Source organism: Vanacampus margaritifer, chromosome 2 (genome assembly GCF_051991255.1).
Source record: "Vanacampus margaritifer isolate UIUO_Vmar chromosome 2, RoL_Vmar_1.0, whole genome shotgun sequence".
NCBI lineage: Eukaryota > Metazoa > Chordata > Actinopteri > Syngnathiformes > Syngnathidae > Vanacampus > Vanacampus margaritifer.
Window position 1 is genome coordinate 4,219,910 of NC_135433.1, and position 15,022 is coordinate 4,234,931.

Genomic DNA, 15,022 nt, shown 5'->3' on the forward strand with positions numbered 1-15,022 from the left:
TCACTGATCTGGAGATGGAGAGGACACTGAGCGGGCTGTCATGCTACCCCAATGGAGGTGATGGAACAAGAGGGTGAACATAAGAAGGTATGTAACTACGGCGGTGTACCGTAAAGACGCAGCGGCCAAGACGCGGCAGACGGCCAGTCGCAGCAAAGATGCTGTCAGGCTTTCCACAAATGAGGCAACCTCTGTGGTGGATTAATACTCCATGAATATGTAGATTTAAATAAATAAGGCTTTGCACGCAGAAACCTGATATATATATTTTTTTTTTTTTTGCAAAAGGAAAGTATCTGTGCTGTATAGCTGACATAAGACAGGCTGTAGCACACAGTTTTCATCAGCTTTCGTCCTTTAGCATTTAATCGTTACTCGCTGCTTTTTGAGACATCAACAATCCTTGTCCTCAAAAAACATTTCTGAACAGCTTGACAATGAAAAATGCATTAAACTGCAATGATTTTTCTCAACGGAAATTATGAAATGAAAAAAAAAAAATCTATCTGCTGTCAGGAATTACAAAAAAAAATAGTCTTGAGGACTCATGCGTAACTTTATGTCCTTTGTCTGAAGTAAATCTCTTTTTTTTTAAATGACGGTATGAATTTCTCTTAAAGGGGAAGTCAAGTCAAATTTGCGTTTGTGGAATGTGAATCAAGCAGCAAAATCCTCTTGTCTATGAATCTCAGAGGGCGGCCATTTTGACACTTAGGGTCCTATTTTGGTAGACTGGCACCCGTGCGCTGGGGTATAAAAGTGGGCGCAACTTCATTTTTCTGCCAGGGCAAGTCTAGTTAAGCGTGTTTGTGAATTTGGTAGATGGACGCAGCTGTCAAGCCCCTGGCGCATCTGACAATTTGGTGACAAAGAGTAGATTTTAGACTCGCAAAAAAAAAAGAATGTCTATCTAGTGGCGCAGGTGGTGTAATGCGATTTTGGCGGATTCGCCGGGCGCAGGCAGACAGATTTGGCGCTCTACGGACATCTGTGGTGGATGTCATCTATTTAATTCATAAATATGAGAGCAATGTGGGACGAGGACCCGTTACATCCACCCAATTCTATTCTAGGAAAATCCCAAAAAGATAGAAAACGCCAGCCATGCGTACAGTTAGACTGCGCTGGGATTTAAATAGGGCCCGTGCTTGTCAGCTGAAAATGGCATCACGTCGCCGCAGGGCTCAGCTTGCGAATGTCACATGACCAAACAAGAAAACAGGTGAGCTGATATTATTACAATTGGTATAACGAAGTGAAGGAATCGCGCTCGGCAGGCAAGAAACCTTTTGTGGACAAAGATAAGAGATGAATGTATGGCAAAAAGTGCATACACAGTTTGCAGATTACTTGAAATAATGTTTTTCTCCCCCCCGAACCCGCAGAAAAGAACACTTGCGACTTTGAAGGGAAATGACCTGCCACCGTACAGCATCCTAATCTCGGAGATCTTTTTAGAAACTGTCACAAACTGAAATTAGGAATTAAAGTCGCCGTGTGCGGCGCAGCGACGAGCAGCTGGTTCTCGCTCTGCTCGTGTCCAAACTTAAATTGCAACAGTGTGCAATTTCCACTCCACTCCTGAGGCAATTTTGTGAACCACACATTTAGCAGCTAAAGCGCTGCTCAATTGAGGTTGCCTTATTTTTTTTTTCTCCTTCCTTGTTTCCCGTGATGCCATAAGACATTTGAAGGCCAAAATGTATGCAGCGACTTGCCAGGGGTCAGAATGCTGAAAGGACCCCCACCCCCCCCCCCCCCCCCACCCATCAGCTGCTATCTGAAATAAATGTTGGGGAGATGCTTTGAATACCAAAGAAGTGGTCAGTTTTAGCATGTGGACAGATTTTTTTCAGTGAAGCGCTATTGTACGCGGTGGGTGGTAAAACTACAGACACCTTAAATATCATGACACCTAAACAATTTAAAGCTGTGATCGTCCCTCAACGTACAGACAAGGACTATTTGAGTTACACCCACATCATGGTTTCCAACAAGAATCCCCCACTTGGTCAGGGTTAGGGCGGGGTTCTCATGGTTACGGTATCAACACGGGGTGAAAATCGAAGGTGGTCTCCTTTTGTAGTGTAAGCACAAAAAGTCTGGAAGCAAATTGAACTTATTACCGTTCCAAGCATACCTTGAAATAGGATTTTTTTTTTTTTCCAGTAGGAAAACACAATATTATGATTGACCTGGACTATTTCATTCTAAATGAGCAATGCAGCGTCGGCATGATCTCTGTGTTCATGTCAACGACATGGCAAGTCTTCAACCTACAGATTTGAAATATACTTGGGCGGTTGGACTCCGGCGGCGAGGTTTGGGAGGGTGGGGAGTATTAGGATTATGGTTTGGGGTGAGTGCCCCCCCCCCGCACTCCCCACCCTAAAATTGCCCATTTTTCACTTCATATCGTGCATTCTAGTGAATTTTCAGACTAAAAATGTTGATAACACATTACGCAGTGACACCATATTTTTTTGCACTTATTTTGCATTAAAATAACATTTAAAAAATTCATATCTAACGTTAAATATGGTATATCTGGTTGTGGCCAGGGCCACTTTGATGTTATTAAACGATATAATTACTATAATTATACTATACTACTTGTGTTTTTTGTTTTTTTATTTTTATAATTTTTTTATAAAGTTCTTTTTTAATCATTAAGGTGAGGTATTTGCAAATTAGACTTTGGCACAGACAGCAGAAAGAGGAGGAGGAAAACATTTTTGCTTCTGAAACTGAAACATCTGAATTTTTTAGGTAATACAAAGAGACATTTTTGGACACTACTGGTAGAGAGTTTTGTGTGTTTGTAGTTGGGGGAAAGTTTCTTGTATAAGTCTGAGATCTGACAAAACCATTTTCCTGGGATAAGAGAAAACATAATCCATGTTTAATGGAGTTAATGGTGCATGACTTACACATGTCAATCAAATGGATAGAATGATATTGAGATGACACCGCCTAGTGCCAAAGCCCCAAAAAAACAATCTCACCTAACGAGCAGTCCTCCCCGTAAAAGCCCAGGTCGCAAACACACTGGCCGTCAAAACAAAGGCCGTTGCGGTTGCAGTCGTCGGGACACTTGTGGACGCTGCAGTCGTCGCCGGTGAAGTGCGGGAAGCATTCGCATTTGCCATCCACGCAGTGGCCCTTGTCGTTGCAGTTGTCGGGGCACATCAGCTGGCTGCAGTCTTCTCCCGTGTAGCCCTGATGGCAGACGCACTTGCGGTCCACGCAGCGGCCGTTGTCGTTGCACTCGTCCGGGCAGGACGACACGGAGCAGTCCGGGCCTTCCCATCCTGGGTAACAGAGGCAGCTGCATGCGTCCTGCTGGTAGCTGCCGTGGCCGCTGCAGCTTGTGTCCACGCCTGTACGATCAAGATCAAGATTTTCACTATTTGCAGCACGACTATATTCAGTGAATAATGGGGGTTTACTCTATTAACTTGGTGCAGGGTTCTTTAGTCCTTCTCCTGTGGCTCCCTGTGGAACTCTAAAAATTTTAATTAATATATATTTTTTAACATATACTTTTATTTTATTTTTTTTAGATATTCTTGAATGAAATTACTAATTTAGATTAAAAAAAAGACTAATTAAATATACAAGTTGTCAAAAAAAAAAGAAACAAAAGATACATGGAAAAAGTCTTTAAAAAATACCTAAAAATGTCTAAAAAGGAAGAGGAAAAGCAGAAAATTGCCATGAAATGTTCATAAAATTGCCCAAAATGTCCCCCAAAAAATAATTAAAAAAATGTAGAAAAAAAACGTTCAAAAAGTAACCATAAAATGCCTAAAAACAAAAGAAGGCAGAACAATTTAAAATTTAAAAAGAAATCCTGAAAATTACCATAAAATGACCCAAAAAATGCCCAAATTGTCAGAAAATTGTTAGCAAAATAGACAGAATAAAAAAAAATAGCCATAAAATGTCCAATAAAGGACAAAGGGAGACATAAAATGGCCATGTCCATAAAATGCCCCCAAAAATTGCCAAATTTGTCAGAAAATTATTAGTAAAATAGGCAGAAAAAAACGTCAAAAAAAATAGCCATAAAATGTCCAATAAAGGATAAAGAGAGACAGAAAGTTACCATGTCCATAAAATGTCATAAATTTGACAGAAATGGCAGAAAAGTCTAAAAAAAAAAAGTATGAAAAATGAAGTTTGAAAAAAAAAGACGAAACTTAAGGTAGAGGAAAATGAATCTCTCTGTATTGGATGCTGCGTTTAAAAAAAAAAGACTAATTAAATCTTCAAAAATGCCAGAGTCCAAATGAATAAGTTGTCAGAAAAAAAGGAAACAAAAGGTACATGGAAAAGGTCTTTAAAAATGACCTTAAAATGTCTAAAAAGGAAAAGGAAAAGCAGAAAATTGCCATAAAATGTTCATGAAATGTCAAAAAATTTGAATTAAAAAATGTAGGAAAAAAACATTCAAAAAGTAACCATAAAATGCCTAAAAACAAAAGAAGGCAGAACAATTTAAAATTTAAAAAGAAATCCCGAAAATTACCATAAAATGACCCAAAAAAGCCAAAATTGTCAGAAAATTGTTAGCAAAATAGACAGAATGAAAAAAAAAATAGCCATAAAATGTCCAATAAAGGACAAAGGGAGACAGAAAATGACCATGTCCATAAAATGCCCCAAAAAATTGCCAAAATTGTCAGAAAATTATTAGCAAAATAGGCAGAAAAAAATGTCAAAAAATAGCCATAAAATCTCCAATAAAGGACAAAGAGAGACAGAAAGTTACCATGTCCATAAAATGACAGAAATTTGACAGAAATGGCAGAAAAGTCTAAAAAAAAAAAGTATGAAAATCGAAGTTTGAAAAACACAGACAAAACTTAAGGTAGAGGAAAATGAATCTCTTTGTATTGGATGCTGCGTTTAAAAAAAAAAGACTAATTAAATCTTCAAAAATGCCAGAGTCCAAATGAATAAGTTGTCAGAAAAAAAGGAAACAAAAGGTACATGGAAAAGGTCTTTAAAAATGACCTTAAAATGTCTAAAAAGGAAGAGGAAAAGCAGAAAATTGCCATAAAATGTTCATGAAATGTCAAAAAATTTGAATTAAAAAATGTAGAGAAAAAAACATTCAAAAAGTAACCATAAAATGTCTAAAACAAAAGAAGGCATAAAATTACAAATTCTTTTTAAAAAGCCAAAAAGAAAACATTTAGAAAGTAACAATTTAAAAGAAGAAATTCCCCAAACTACCATTAAATGTCCATGGAATTGCCCCCCAAAAAGTTTTTTAAAATTATTAAAACAAAAAAAAAGTCACCATTAAATGTCTAAAAAGAAAGCAGAAAAAATAAAATTTAAAAAATTTGATATTTCAATGAAGAAATCCCGAAAATGACCATAAAATGGCAAAAAAGTTGCCAAAATTAGGCAGAAAAAAAGTCAAAAAGTAGCCATAAAATGTCCAATAAAGGACAAAGGGAGACAGAAAATGACCATGTCTATAAAATTGCCACAAATGTCAGAAATTTTACAGAAAAGTGTTAAAATGTATGAAAAACGACGTCTGAAAAAACAAAAAAGACCAAACTTAAAGTAGAGAAAAATGAATCTCTACGTGCTGGATGCTGCATATTTCCCTGTTACTGTGCAGCTCTAATAAGTTTCCTTCATCACCATGTTCAAATGTTTTTGCGGCTCCAGACAGATTTTTGGCTCTTCATTTGACCTAAAATAGCTCTAAAGCCAGGAACGCTTGCTGTCGCTTAAGGTTAGTCCATCCATTGAGAAGCAAACCCGTTTCTGAGGCCATATGGACTTTCTACGAATTCCTTGCGGATTCCTATGAATGATCCTACCTGCTCCACCTCCATTGCCGCAGCACCCTTGAGCACACTGACTCTTCAGATAGTTGACTTCCTCTTCCAAGCCGTTGACTCTGTACAGGAGAGACTTGAAGACCTCGGACTCCCCGCAGTCGCATTTGGGCGACTGCAACCTGATGTTGTGCCTGAAGACGATGTCGTTCTCTCCGCTCTTTGCGCTTTCCATCTGCAGACCTACAACATATGGAAGAACAAATTCCACTTCATATAGCATGCTTGCGTCATTTCTTTCTCCGAGCTAAATGTTTCTTATGACCTTTTTCACCCTGGCTTGGAAACGGCTCCAGTTTGCAACCGGACCCCCTCGGAACGTCGATGTTATAGACGTGGCTGAAAGTAAAAGGTTGCCCGGGGGCTGCGGAATCCACGTTGGTCGCAAAGGCGCATTGCGACGCGGCGCACACGAGGGCCAGCACGGCCCCCCACGGGGATTTCCTGGTCATGGCTGGAGGAGAAGACGGGAGCAATTTAGAAACAAATCCTGAATTTCCTCAGAGATGAAGAAGTTAAAAATATAAATACAAAAAAATATATATATATATAAAAAAAAAAGGAAAAAAAAGGAGAGCAATGATGATGACATGTCAAATTGGTAAAATTACCGAATGAACAATACTGAGATCTCCAGAAAAAAAAAAAAAAGATGAAGAAGTTCTCTCCTGAACCGTAACCGCACAAGTTCATTCCAAGCCAAAATGATTGCTTCATTTTATTCCATTCATGAACTTTTGCGGGTGCTCGTCGGCCGTACGGATAATGAATCGACTAAATCGGCCATTTGGCATGAAGTGTGATAAAATCCTAATCATGCGCGCGCTTGCTGTGCTAAATTAAAACAGAAAGCAGCCTAGAATGGATTTGGATCATACTGCGTCTGTTTGTTACTGTTATTATCCATTTCCATCTTTGGCATGAACTTTGTGCAGATGTTTGTCGTCGCGGCTGACTGGAGCGCCGGCACAGTTGCCAGGCTGAAAAAGGGGCGACATTCAAATATCCTCGGCAATGCTTTTACAGTCAACTGAGAACGGAAATGCTGCAGGCAATTAGTTGTTCTGTATTTAGCAGTGTTGCTGTTTGTTTATCTGAATCGAACTAAAGTCTTCAGTCACGCTGTGTGGTTCTGTGTTGTGTGATGTCGACTTTCTGGAAGGAAACCGACGCCTTGTAACCAAAGCAGCAGCGCTATTCATTTTGCCCACTTTCTTGTCCTCCAACATGATGATGTCATTGCGTTTAGCCAAAATGATGTCATGTGAACCCCAAATCCCTGCTGCGGCTTCTCTCAAGAGGGCAAATTACAACCTCTGAAAAAAGCAGTGACACTTCATCTTTCACAAGATCGCCCCCCCCCCCCCCCCCCGTAAACCGACCCCCCACCCCCCCGATCTGAATTTAACTTTGTGTTGCAAAGACATGAGGGAATGTGTGGAAGTTTGTCCGGGCCATTGATATTAACTTGAAGAATGACGACTGAAGTTTTAGTCACAATTGAGCCGAGCTGTGATGATTGAGTGATTTTTCAAGCGTGATGTCGATTTACAAAACCATGAATCGATTAATTATTTTTTTTCGATTAAGTATTTTCTTACATTTATAAAATACCTGACTAATTGCACTTTATGGCAATTCTGAATCTTTTTCATTTATATTTACAATTATTGAATTAAAATTATGGGAACATCTTCATCTCATCCATGCTGATGTCCATGTTTGTGTAACACTTAACACATGTTATTTTCCTTAATTAATAAATAATTTAACCAGTGCATCTGCAATCTGCAACATTTAATTTGGAATTTAATGTTTGTGGAGGTTTTTTTTTTTTTTTTTTTTTTGAAGAATTGATGTTCCATATTGGATTGAACTGAAGTGAATCGAATCGAACTGGAACGGGGTGGGGGGGGGGGGGGGTTCTCAGTATATCCAAACTGACTCAAACTGAACTCTTGTGAATCGAAATTGAAACGATTGAAGAAATTTGAATCAATACTCAGCCATAGTAATTATGAAATGTTTTTTCTGATGTCAAATCTCTATCAACATCCAAAATTGAACATCAACGCTATTCTGCTGCTATTTAGCCTAGCTGAATTTCATCTAGTTAGTTAATATTCCACTATTTATAATTCATTAATTTGTTGATATTTTGTGGTCTCTTGCATGTTTGAAAATTCCTTTTAGTTGGGCTGCAACTAAAGATGGTTATCAATAATTTTTTCGATAACTCGATGACTTGTATAAAAAACATTTAATTACCATACCTTCATTTATATACAGGAAATTCCGATTCCGTTACTGTTTTTGTCTGTGACATCTATCAGAAAATTGGCAAAAATATTGATTCAATAACACAATATTAAATATAATTGTTTTTCAAAGTAAAAAACAAATGTTTGCAAACGTCTTATTTTGATTGAACACAGAGATAATCAGTCTGCTTTGATGGAGAATGACAAAAACTGGAGAATATTTTTATTGTTGAGAGGTTGAAATTCCGAGGATTAGGACCATTTTAAGTTAAACAAGGTTTCTAAACGATTAACCAGTTATCAAAATAGCTTGTCGATTTATGTGATAATCAATTAATTGTCTTTAATCATTGTTATTAATATTTTTTTAAAAGTCCTGTGCAGCTATGAAATAAATGGATTATTTAAGGTAAAATTAATTAAAGTAAAATTATTAAATATTATAATGAATACATACACAAATACATTAATAAATTGGCCAGAAAATAACAAAGTCAAGACAAAATAAAATAATCAAAAGGACGAAATATAGGTTATGAATTGTATAAACACAGATAAATAAATTAACTGGTAATGAAATTTAAAAAATAAATATAATTTCTTCAGATTTTAATCCCTTAATTTATTCATGTAGGATATTTCATTGATTATTATTCACAGCACTTGAGATTTGTTTAACGTTGGCACAAGCAGCCTCTACCTGTCTGCATCACACTGAGCAACAATAAAAAAAAAAAAATCACCAGAGAGTAACAAAATACAAAGTAGGACAAGTCAAATTATTTTTGGCTTAGGTACATTTTAAAATATGCCCAACTGCGCCACGCATGCATTTCTGAAGGAAACCAAAAAGGCAGGTGCAGGAAAACGCACATTTCGTGAGCATTATATGACAATAAAACCACAATTTCCTTCTTCATTCATCATATTAGCGCTTCAGCTGAACTTCACAATGGCAAGTACGAAATCGAAAAACAAGACAAGAATATTCACAGATTTCTCTCTGTCGCCGTATCGAGCAGAAAGTGCAAAAACAGACGGTGAAGAATTTTTTCCAAGTAAATCCCCTCCAAATAATCCCACTGGGCTCAATGTGAGCTTTGGCCTCATGTGCTGAAATGTCATCAAGTGGTCGGTAAACGTGCTGATTTCCCCCCCTGGCGCTATCGTGAAACCATTATCAGATTAACAGCAATTCTCATTTTGGGAAGACTTGACCCCTGTGTGCTGTGAAAGGATCTTTTTTGAAAGTAGCCAATGCGGAAAATGTAGACTTTGTCGGATAATCGTGGACGGGCCTGACTAGCGACTCGGTTGTTCTCCTCATTCAAATGCACAAATGCACATTTAAAAGACGAACCTCACAAAAGTTGTGTCGACTCACGAGCATCTATGTTGTGATGCTAAACCCTTTAAGCAAAGGATTGAACACAAACGTGCAGCAGCACATGTAGACAGACGATATTCTATAACATTAGTTTCAATGTATCCCATTTGAATCCCACCGCGGACAAAAAAACGTTTTTAATTGGCCATTATTTGTTTGAGGGACTTTAGTCTGTTTATCTCTTTGACTGCCAAAAACGTTAAATAACGTTTAGTAAAATCCTATGGAGTGCCAAAGACGTTAAAAGACGTTTTTTTCAAAACAGAGGCGAAACTAACCATTTTCTATTGTTGATTACTGAAAAACTTTTTTTTTTCTGATGAAAGATGAGAGTTCAATCTTTCATTTGGTAGTATGTGTGTTTCCATAGTCCAAACACATACTTTTCTGTGGACCTTGAAATATCAGTCAAAAATGCTTAAATCGATTGGCACCCACGGCATTCCTTTTCTGAAAACGTCTGGCAGTCAAAGAGTTAATGGATACTGTTGAGGTGCCCTTGAGCAATGCATCGTCACCACTACTTAAGCTCAAGTGGTGCAGCACTCTATTTTGGTTTTCGTGAGTGGAATTTCACCTTGAGGGATTTGAATTGAATCAAATATATATCGTTTTAATAAATTGGCAAACATCTCCAAATGTCATCATGGTGTTGCGTATGGAATTTCTGAGGAAGAACAATAGAAGCAGGCTGGAATAAGGCTGTAACATGATGAAATATGGAAAAAGTGAAGTACTTAAAAAATGTTCCATACGCACAGAAAAGTACATCCTCCATTGTTCCATTTACCGTATAGTGTCACGCTGCTATTTGCATAGCTGGTAAAACTATCGCCATCTGCCCAACACCCGCCGGTGGAAAGGAAACGCCGTCCTGATCAGGGCTGGCTGTTCCAAACATGGCTGAATCTGTTCAAACTCACGTAGTCACGTTCAAGCCACCGGTGTAATTGCTACTGGTCAAAGGTTTGAGGTTGGCGACCGGCGGCCTTGTGAGAAATCCAAGTCATGACATCACTGTTTAGCCGACCATGTGTGGCGGTCGGCGTATCGACTTAAGTGGCTGTTTTCGTGAGGATGTGCGAGTGACGAGAAACACCGCAGGAAGTCAGGCAGCGAGTGAGAAAGACGGAGTGCAGGGGGAATCGGGTACACATACACCAGGAAGTAGAAAGCCTGCCACAGTTTGGCTTCAGCCCCTCATGCTAGCTAGCTAGATAGCTAGCTCCCTAGCAGCTAAACAAGTACCCGGGGAGCTAGCTAGGGAGCTAGCTAGTAAAGCCAAACTGTGGCAGGGTTTTTTTACTTTCTGGACTTGGATTATCACCTCTGCACATTTCAACATCCTCACTTTCCTTTTGATCAAAGTTAGCAAGAGTCCGATTGTCCTCATTATCCTGTGTGATTATCCTGTGATTTTCAGAGTGATTTTCCGCTTGGAAAAAAATATTGACAATAATACGTTCTATGCAGCCCCACTAGTCTAAATATGGCATTTTGGTTAATATTGTGTTAAAATTAGTGAAAATGAGTTAAGCATCAAAATCCACCCATTTTTATCCATCTCAGAGGGCGGCCATTTTGCCCACTTGCTGTCGACTGAAGATGACATCAACGTTCCGCAGGTCTCAGGTAACAACCAATCGCAGCTCAGCTTCGGAAAACAGGTGAGCTGTGATTGGTCGTTACCGAAAACCTGAGCAACTGTGATGTCATCTTCAGTCGACAGCTAGTGGCAAAATGGCCGCCCCCCCTGAGATGGACAAAAACGGCTGGATTTTGCTTCATAACTCATATTCCACAAATATAATATTAACCAGAATACGTAACCATATTTAGACTAAGTGGGGCTGCATAGAACAAATGATTGTCAAGATTTTTTCGATTCTGTTTCAATTATCCTGTTTTCTATACCTAAAAGACATGCGCCAGGCCCCCGTGTGTATTTACAGCGTACGTGCTGAGTACCGCCTACCTGGACCCATAGACACTTTTCCTGACAAGCGACGGTGACAGATGCTGCTGTGTTTGTTTTGGAAGCTGCGAATGCACAAATATTGACCTGACAGCAAGACAAGAGTGTGAGGCAAACACATCCTACAAACACAGAAGAGGAGAGGGAAAGAGCTGTTAAGCTTCAAAACAAAAGGCTCAACGTCCCGCCGGCAAGTCATTGACCCGGAAGGCGATTCACACGTACCGACGTTCAATGACTATGTTTACATGCAGTCAATATTCGGGTTAAGGTCAAAATTCCGTATATTGTGAAACATTCGGGCTAACAAGTGTGGTCCTTTGCTGCATGGTCACGTTTGTTTACCTCCGCTCGTGTATTTCTGGTGGGTTGTGCGCCAGACGCATGGACACGTATACCAGGGATGTGATTTGACCAAAGTGAAATTATCTGAAAATTTAGCCGGGGGTCTGGGGGCCGCTGGCACCCAGCTAGGTCCAGGAGCTCATGGGTTTTCCGTGTTTTTAAGTACTTTCAATGCACTCACATGACAAAGAAATAGACAAAACAACAGCATAAATTTTCAATGTATATTGAACTATCCCATATAAAATGGCAGTTTTAGTCAACTCAAAATCAGTCACATTCAAAAACATTGGACTGCCTTTGCTTTTAAAAACTATCACTGAGAATATCATCATATCTAACTAATGTGATTACTAAGTTAACACATAAATAATGTTGAAGAGTTCAAATTTCATGAACAAATAATTGTATCATGACCAAATGAAAAGTAACTCATTTTAGAGCATACCACAAATGTCTTTGTTATAGCAGAAGATGTTATCTGTCGGAGTCATGTGCATACACAATGAACTACTAAAAAAAAAATCGGAATTTTTTTTTTTTGGGGGGGAGATAAAAAAAGCAGAATTCCGCGAATTAGCGGAAAAATCACATCCCTGGTATACACGTATATATGTGTGCATATATACACACTGTGGACATTTTCTCCGTAGAAACAGAAAATGATGTGAAAATGAAAATCGAATTTGTTGAAGTTAGGCAAGTGAGTGATATGGCGCCGCACATACAAAGTAGTTCCTGTATTCAAAAGGGGTAACTCAGGGGTCATATTCGAGTTTTTGTGCGTTTTTACATAGCCTTCAAAAAACCGGAATATTGACAATATTTGGATTTTGAAAGGGTTTTAACCGATTTTTAAAACATAAATGAGTATAAAATTGCCATATTTGTTCTTCTTACTGCCCTTTTGGTATGCGGTGTTCTCGAGAGGCTCAACACGACACGCCACACATAGAAATGATACCTCAACCTTGGCGTAGTACCAAAACCGACTTGTAAGTGGCAGCATGGTGCCAAAAGGGCATCCAGACTGCCGGAATATACAAAAAAAAGAGAGTAGACAAGATGGCCTCTGAGCCAATGAGAAGTAACGTCGTCACAGGCCGGCCATCTTGGGACTGAGCTGCTTTGCATAACATTACAGTCAATGGAGCGCGGAATTTGAAATTGCTGCCCCCCCCCCCAAATTCTCAACCAATTTTCATTTTTTCTGTTAGATATGACAAAAGAGATGACACAAAGAACTATGACATGTTTGTTTTTTTTAAATCTCAAATTTAAAAATTCTGCATGAATCATAGCCACGTTAAAATAGGGGCGCCGGATGTCCCAGTTTCACTGGAACATTCCCAGTTTTGAGCCTAGTTTGTAATAAACCAATGGGTTTGTAAATCCATCAAGAATTTAGCGAGTTACGAGACCAGAGTAGTCCCCTGTCCTAAAATGGCCGACCAGTGACAATGCTGCCGACTCCGCCTTCAGCCATGTTGTGTTCTTATAGATATCTGTGTAGTAGTTTTTGCTGACGCTGATTGGAAAATATCTTGCTTTACCTGTCCTTGCTGTTTCGATTGCACTCAATCACAAATGATCACTTTTAACACACCGCACACCACATGATAATCTGTCAGGATAATCTTAAAACATGCGACAGTCCGTCTTTTGCTGACTCTGACCGGAAGGGAGCAAAGGATCACTCTAAAAGCAAACCACACCGTAGAATAATCACTCAGGAAAATCTTTCAGGGAGAAAATCTTTCAGGGACATCAGAGAATCAAGCCGTTGCTTATTTTGATCTGAAGGGAGGGAAAATGCTGACGTACGTTGTGATTTTTGGATGAATGAATGCGGGTTCACAAGGGCGAGCTTCGCCTCATGAATATCTTGTGTGGTTACTTTTCTATGCTGGTGGTCAGCAGGGCTCCTGTACAAAGTAGAAACAAACCCAATGACGCAGCCCAATATGGCGTCTTTGCACGGGGTCAGCGATCCCCCAGACACAACCCCTGGCAAGACAAACCATGAAAAGGGAAGTGAGTGTTTATCGTTCAAGGGCAGAGCTTTTGTCTGCGGGGCCGTCAGGTGAGAAGTTAAGCTGATGAGCCGCCGCCGTGAAAGCTGCCGCATTATGCAACCTGAAGGCCTTTTTTTTTATAAGCGGCCCACTCACTCAGGGATGTGGGACCCTCTGTCTGCCTGGCTTTACAGCGTACATGGCTGAGGGCCGACATCTGGAACTCATTTCCAGGGCTTGTGGAGGTCCCCTGAGCCGTGCACGGTAGCATTAAATGTAAATTTACGGGATCAGCAGCCACCTTAAAGCAATCCAATCTGCTCCTCTTTATTATGAATATCTACCCTTTAACGTGTTAGCATCTTAAGGGAAATGAGCGTTGACGGGTAATAAAGGATTATCTCACAAAACGGGGCTATTAACTGGATGGTAGGTCTCTTTTCGGAGGAACTCAAATTCTCCGGATTTATGGAAATATTATTTCGACTTACCTTTAGTACTGTAAAATCCTGTGAGTAATAAAAAAGAAAAGAAAATAATAATAATAATAATAATAATTATATATATATATATATATATATATATATATATATATATATATATATATATATATATATATATATATATATATATAAAAAAATCCATTCAGCAATATATCAGGATGTTACAGTGCACAATTTTCGAATCGATCCAATATGTGGCCGAATCGATTTTTATCACTTTTTGATGGAAATATTCAACAATAATGTGTTACTCAAGGTTAGGGTTCACACTTTAAGCGTGGAAGAAAAGAATGTTATATTAACGGAATATTAAGCCTTAATATTTGATTTCAGTGCTGTTCAAACTGCAGCCTGTTTTTAAATACAGTGGCTCAGTTATAAGCCTAAAGTTTCAGATAAATAAATACATTTTCATATAAATCTTACATTTTACATGTACAAGTTTACTCATTAGTATTTTCTAAATTTGAGTACAAGCGGAAAAAAGTAGCAATAATCAATTTATAGATTCGTATTGGGATTAATCGGCATCGAATCAAATCGTGACGTATGAATCGTGATACGGATAAATAGAACATTTTATATTAAGTTTATATATATATATATATGTACTAAATAGAAAATTTACTAAATAATTCAATTAATTTGTAAATTCAAATTACAGTCACTGTT

At 38.7% G+C, this 15,022-nt stretch overlaps 1 protein-coding gene across 1 annotated transcript in view; it reads right to left on the minus strand.

The window, feature by feature from the left end:
* The window catches only part of tnn (tenascin N), a 42,704-nt gene extending 31,106 nt beyond the window's left edge, over positions 1-11,598 (minus strand). Inside the window, exons 1-4 of the mRNA XM_077559782.1 lie at positions 11,488-11,598; positions 6,130-6,318; positions 5,847-6,047; positions 3,006-3,380 (exon numbers count right to left, since the gene is read on the minus strand). Coding sequence (XP_077415908.1) covers positions 3,006-3,380; positions 5,847-6,047; positions 6,130-6,318; positions 11,488-11,497 — 775 coding nt within the window. The 5' untranslated portion in view covers positions 11,498-11,598. The remainder of the gene's footprint in view (positions 1-3,005; positions 3,381-5,846; positions 6,048-6,129; positions 6,319-11,487) is intronic.
* Between the last annotated feature and the right edge of the window lie 3,424 nt (positions 11,599-15,022).